This window comes from Electrophorus electricus, chromosome 15, assembly GCF_013358815.1.
Source record: "Electrophorus electricus isolate fEleEle1 chromosome 15, fEleEle1.pri, whole genome shotgun sequence".
NCBI classification, from domain to species: Eukaryota; Metazoa; Chordata; class Actinopteri; order Gymnotiformes; family Gymnotidae; genus Electrophorus; species Electrophorus electricus.
The window spans coordinates 15,991,881-15,997,703 of NC_049549.1; the positions used below are offsets into that span (position 1 = coordinate 15,991,881).

The 5,823-nt window shown below is 38.7% G+C and overlaps 1 protein-coding gene across 9 annotated transcripts; it reads left to right on the forward strand.

Moving 5' to 3' along the window:
* The first annotated feature begins 928 nt into the window (after nt 1-928).
* On the forward strand, nt 929-5,513 carry usf1 (upstream transcription factor 1). Of its 9 annotated transcripts, none has more exons than XM_027013415.1 (12): nt 929-1,015; nt 1,542-1,600; nt 1,752-1,801; nt 1,886-2,031; nt 2,215-2,328; nt 2,428-2,578; nt 2,719-2,806; nt 3,019-3,077; nt 3,182-3,276; nt 3,357-3,485; nt 3,699-3,759; nt 4,846-5,513. In XM_027013415.1, exons 2-12 carry the CDS (start codon nt 1,593-1,595, stop codon nt 4,890-4,892), a joined length of 948 nt encoding a protein of 315 aa, XP_026869216.1. In that variant the 5' UTR covers nt 929-1,015; nt 1,542-1,592; the 3' UTR covers nt 4,893-5,513. The 9 variants fall into 9 exon arrangements, with proteins under 9 accessions (XP_026869216.1, XP_026869217.1, XP_026869215.1 ...); XM_027013416.2 differs by having other exon boundaries at nt 940-1,015; nt 1,505-1,600; XM_027013414.2 differs by having other exon boundaries at nt 963-1,015; nt 1,497-1,600.
* The last annotated feature ends 310 nt before the right edge of the window (nt 5,514-5,823 follow it).

The following is a 5,823-nucleotide window of genomic DNA, read 5'->3' on the forward strand; positions in this document are numbered from 1 at the left end:
TTCAACTTGAGCATCAAAATGGGCATGAAAGATGATTTAGGTGACTGTGAATACGCCGTGGATGACGGTGTTAGATGAGCTGGTATGAGTGTTACAGAAACTGCATCTACTGCATTTTTCACACACAACCATCTCTAGGGTTTATAGAAAATGGTCTGAATACGAAAACATATCCAGTGAGTGGCTGTTCTCTGAACAAAAATGCCTTGTTGATATGAGAGGTCAAAGGAGGATGACCAGACTGGTTAGAAAGTTAACAGTAACTCAAATAACCACTAGTTATAACTGAGGTAAGCAGAACATCAAATCTGAATGCACAACACGTCCAACCTTTTGCACTTATTTTGTACTCAACTAGACAAAATTAACTTCTAAATCCCTTGCATTCTTAGTTCAGGGAGATAGCCCCACACAGTGTGTAATTAAGTGTGCTTATTTACTGGCTTTAATTAATAAAAATACAACACAGAGATGTCAGAAAATCAAACTTTTGTGTGTTATGATTTACAGTGAAATCTGATGGATTGCACAAAAGTGACGTTAAATCAAGTTCCTCTTAGCAACCAAACTAAAAGACTTGTCTTGAAACGTTTAAAATGCCTTCCAGTTAAGAAGTATTACTTTCCTTTTGTTTTGTGCACTGGCTTAGTTCAGCGGTTACTTCATCTAATTTCATTGAAGAAATATGATGTTTCCTGTACAGGGATCGAACCTCGGGCGCAGTCCAGTGCTTTTTGTCTACTGGTACCGCTAATTAAATCTTATATCATACATCAGTCAATGCAATTTCAAAATCACCTATTTATAATTCTAATTTACAATTACTAAATATATCTTTTTCAATGTCCATAATTCACAAGGGCCTTAGTCCAGATGAAGCGTTAGAGTTCATTATTGCCCCCTACAGGTTATATCACGAATCTTCGCTAAACAATCAACGTCGATGAATAATGACGTAAAATCAGTCGTACCGGTTCTCACGCAAGTAAACAAGACAATACACGAACATTAAACGGTCAGTAGTTTGGTTATAAAATCGGTGGCATTTGTAGCAGTATATCACAAACCTGTGTACCACGCGTATTTAGTTTTACATTGCTTGTTAAGTTAACAGTAGGTAGTGCCTAGCTAGCTAGCGTTAGTTAAGTGGTTGGCTAGTTTACCTTGCTAGCTAGCCAGCTTCATAGCATAGCTGACAAGAGCGCATTATTTTAATTTCATTAATTATTTTAATTACCGTAAACCACAAGTAAATATGGATAGCTGGACACTTAGCTAGGACGGAGCATTACGGTGCTGGAGAACATCTAATTATGTATCAAGAAAATCGCTAGATAATCAGCTATTGGGTAAATTGATGTGTAGGGTTAGCTAAGCTAGCTAGGTTAGCTAGCAAATAAAGTTAACAGTTTATTTCATGGTTAGATAAATAACTAGCTAGCTGACTAGCTGCGATGTTTAGTTTAGTAGCACACGGTAAATCGTCGTTTTTTCAGTTTAACAGATACGGGGACTGCGTCTTATTTTCCTTTTCTGCTTAGTCGAAGACTGGATTGAGCGGAACGAGGGATTTCTTCACGCTGATCGTGGATATGAAAGGGTCAGAACCTACATAGGTCACCTGTGCAGTACTGAAATAGTATTACTTTGCACTTAGTTAAAGGTTAATCGTTGTTTGCATCCATTTGTCAATTACTAGTGCATTTTATTGTTTGTAACCATTTCTTTTTTCTACAATATTTAATTTTCAGGCAACAGAAAAGTTCAGACCCTGATTGCAATGTTCCTGTAATTGAGGAAGGTATTGTTGCTGATGGTCCTTTTTGTATGTGAATCTCTTTTTTTAAAGTGGTTTTTAAAAAGTCTGATTTTGTGGTTATGTCAGGGGCAGTTGCTACTGCTGAGGACCCATCAGCAATTGCCACTATCCAGTCAGCTGCGACCTTCTCTTCAGAACAGCCAATTAAATACCTCTTCAAGACAGAGGGTGCTGGGGGGCAGGTAGGGGAACTGTACCCTCCCACCGGACAGGTAGGAGAGGAATAGCAGGGATAGGCATGTAAACTTAAAAACCACTGTAGTATTATAGTAACCCAAAATAAGTATGTCTAAAAGGTTGGACTGGATCTGTTTGTTTTACTTTTTTTCCTGACAAGTAATAGATGTTGAAAATATTTTTGTTATACTGATGCTGGTGGTCCTTACTTTTTACAGGTGACATACCGGGTAATTCAGGTTTCAGATGGGCAACTGGACACACAGACAGATGGTACCACAGCTGTCAGTGTAGTGGCTGGGTTTCCTGCTACAACACAGCCTGTTACCCAGGTACATTTTCTATGAAATAAGTTTGTCTGGCATTACGGTATTTATTTTTTATCAGTGTTGCAAGGTTCAGCTAATTCTGGTGTTGGTCCATGTAAATAGGCTGTATTCTCTCAGTCTGAGGGTCTAGAAGGAGATGGCACAGAAACTCATTACACTTATTACCCTGCCACTATTTCGGATGCTGGAGCAGGCACTATGGTCACAGGTGTGCAGACCTCTGATACAATCCTCAGCCAGAGCACACCTGCAGGTAATAAAGAACGCCTTGCTTTTGCACAGAAGTGAAACTGTTTTGACATATTTTCCATAATGACACAGTACTTGCAGTAGATGCAATGACCGTGTGTTGACAAAACAGTGTACCTCAGGTATTCTTCATCTGTGTTTTAGGGCAGTTATATGTGATGATGTCCCCCCAGGAAGTTCTGACGGGAGCAAACCAGAGGTCTATTGCACCTCGCACACAAACTTACAACACGTAATCTTACCTTCTCCTTTAGAATTTTAAACGTTACATTTGTAATAACTATTAATCTCTTGGTAACCATGTTTAGAGACCACCAGCCATTCTAGTTGTATTTGATTTTAGTCTGTGCGTGCATAGTCAAACATAGTGATTATATAGAATAGTGTCCTGCTGTCCCAAAGTACTTCTTTGAGAGGGTCTGTTGTTACGTTTCATACTTAAAGCAAGTCCGAGGCACCGAGGACCTCTAGGGATGAGAAACGGAGAGCACAGCACAATGAAGGTGAGATGTGATGTGAGTTTGGACTAAGAATTTGGCATCTAAGAACTGACTGATTCTTAAAGAAAACATTAATAACTGCAAAAATGTTGTTTTCTCTTTTGTAGTTGAACGAAGGCGCAGGGATAAAATTAACAATTGGATTGTTCAGCTTTCAAAGACCATTCCAGACTGTACTTTGGACTCCACCAAGACAGGGCAGGTGAGTGTCCCTTTGATGGTAGGTTTACTATATACATCAGGAAAGTGTGACACAGGTTTCTCCATTGTGATTTGCCACAGAGTAAAGGAGGGATCCTCTCGAAGGCTTGTGATTACATTCAGGAGCTCCGACAAAGTAATAACCGATTGGCAGAGGAGCTCAACACATTGGAGAGGTTGAGGATGGACAACCAGCTTTTACGACAAGAAGTAAGGCCACTTCTTTTAGTTTGGTTGCTGAAGTATTCGTTCACAAATCACTTCACTAGAAGCACTTTCCATGTACACTCACTGTCCATTTTTTATCTGTCTTTTAGGTGTATTATATAGCTGTGCAGTTATAGACTTTAGCCCATTTGTTGCCATTCACAGTTTGTCAGCCTATCTCTACTTTGTTCATTACTGGTCAGTTTCTGATCACAGGATCACCGCTGGCTGGATGTTAATTGGAAGATGGACCACATCAGCAAAGCACACTGCTACGGTAGTGACAAAGTGAAGCTGATTTAGTACTGGGGCGGACAGGAATAACTCACTCATGTACCACATTAGCACAGCAGTAACACTGGCATGGTAGGGACACAGTGGTGCTGGTTTAGTAGTGTGGGACAGGAAAATCACCTACCATATTATAGTAATACTGCCATGGTAGCAACACACTGGCACTGGTTTATTAGATATACATATTATCAACTTTGTAATGCTATTTTGTTGAAACATTGTTCAATATGCTTATGTTTAAATAATTTGCTGATTTTAGCACCTAACTGTAGCCTAAAATGACAGTTTTTTGGTCACCATCAATTTAAAGTGAGTAGTGGTTTCCAGGAGTGTTTCATCTCAGCAAATGTCTTTTTTTCTTATGTTAAACCTATAAGGGGATGTGGTTACAGTTAGATTCTCATGCCATTTAGGCTCCTGTGTAGGGGCCCATTTGGGGGTCCTTGTTAGGGACCTACATAGGAGTCCATTTTAGTGCTGTGTAGGATACATGTCATGAGTTGCTATGAATGTATCAGCCAGAGCTTAGTTTCTTAGTTTTTACACATCACTCTCATTGTGATCTGGCACCAAAAAGCCAACATTGGCCCTGATCAGACCATTAATGAAGAGTAATAAAATGGTTAACACAAGTTGTGCATGGCAACCTGGGGACTATAATCTATAACTGTAAAGCTACAACGAGGGTTTTTTTTTTTTGTTGTTTTTTTTAAATAAATATTTCTAATAAAGTGGGTTCATGATGGACATAGTGTACATATCACACCTAAATATTAGTTTGCCATAAGACAACTATTTCAAATGTACTCTTCATATACCAGGTCCATCAGTGGCTGTTAACAGCTGTTAATGTATGTGTATAGGAAAATTATTATTTACACATGGGAATTGCCTGGATATTTCCACAACATGTGCTTAACACAGCAGACTAAAGCCCTATGTATGCTGGCTGACCAAAGATGCGTAATGCAGCAGTTAGTCGAGAGGCATAAAAGACTGCAGGAGTAGAACTTTCTAAATTGAAGAGCATTCAGCTGATCTTTTTAAATGCCTTTATTATTTGCTCCAGGTGGAAGACTGGAAATCCAAGAATCAGATTTTAAGGAGTCAACTTAGGCAGCACGGTATCGTTGCAGCTGCGTCTGGGGAACCCCAGTGAAGAGTGGGGGAGATGTCACTGGCTTTGTTCCGCTGTAGGCGGTCCATGAATTTTAGGACCATGGCACGGAAATTCAGAATCCAAATCAGAAGTGTTTTTTTTGGCATAAGACCTTAATCAACATCCAGCTGGTTTTGAGGCTGCAGTGGCAATCATGGACAATGCTTAATGCAGGACTTATAGGTCATACTAATGAGGTTCCTTTTAATGCAGGACGTGTAGTTTATACTAATGAGACTCCTCTTACTGGACCTTGCATTATTATGTATATATTTGTTTTGTACACACATTTTTCACAATATCTAATTATGCATTTGCTTTTATATGTTGGTAAAATCTGCAAAAATTGAGCATGAAAGACTTCATTTGTTTTATACATGTCTAACCTTTGTGAGGACAGTCATCATTTTTGCATGTCATTTTTATTGTGGCTGCTAAGGGTTTATGACGACTACTTTTTTCTGGTCATGTGCAGAAACATTCTGCATTATGCATAATGCCATTCAGTATGTATATGCATCTGAAATAAATATATTTCTTTTGTCTGTAACAGTCAACCATTAAATATTTGTCTCTGAGTTTTTGTATCTTTACTACAAGACACCTTTTATTACTGTATATTCCAGAATCCTACCACTGACAAGAGAAAGAAATCTAATCTTGAAGAGAACACTTTCTAAGAGAAATCTAACCTTTCAGGGGAGTAAGGTATTCTATAAATGAAAATGTTTCAATAAAAGCAACATGCATGTCAATTACTGGCACTCAAAGAAATGTGAATTTCTTAGTAGGCACAATATGTGCAACTATCTCTTAGATATTATATCTAACAGTATCTGGCTTGCATGATAGTTTGTATCTAAGATACAGGTTCATCTTGGGGAAGAT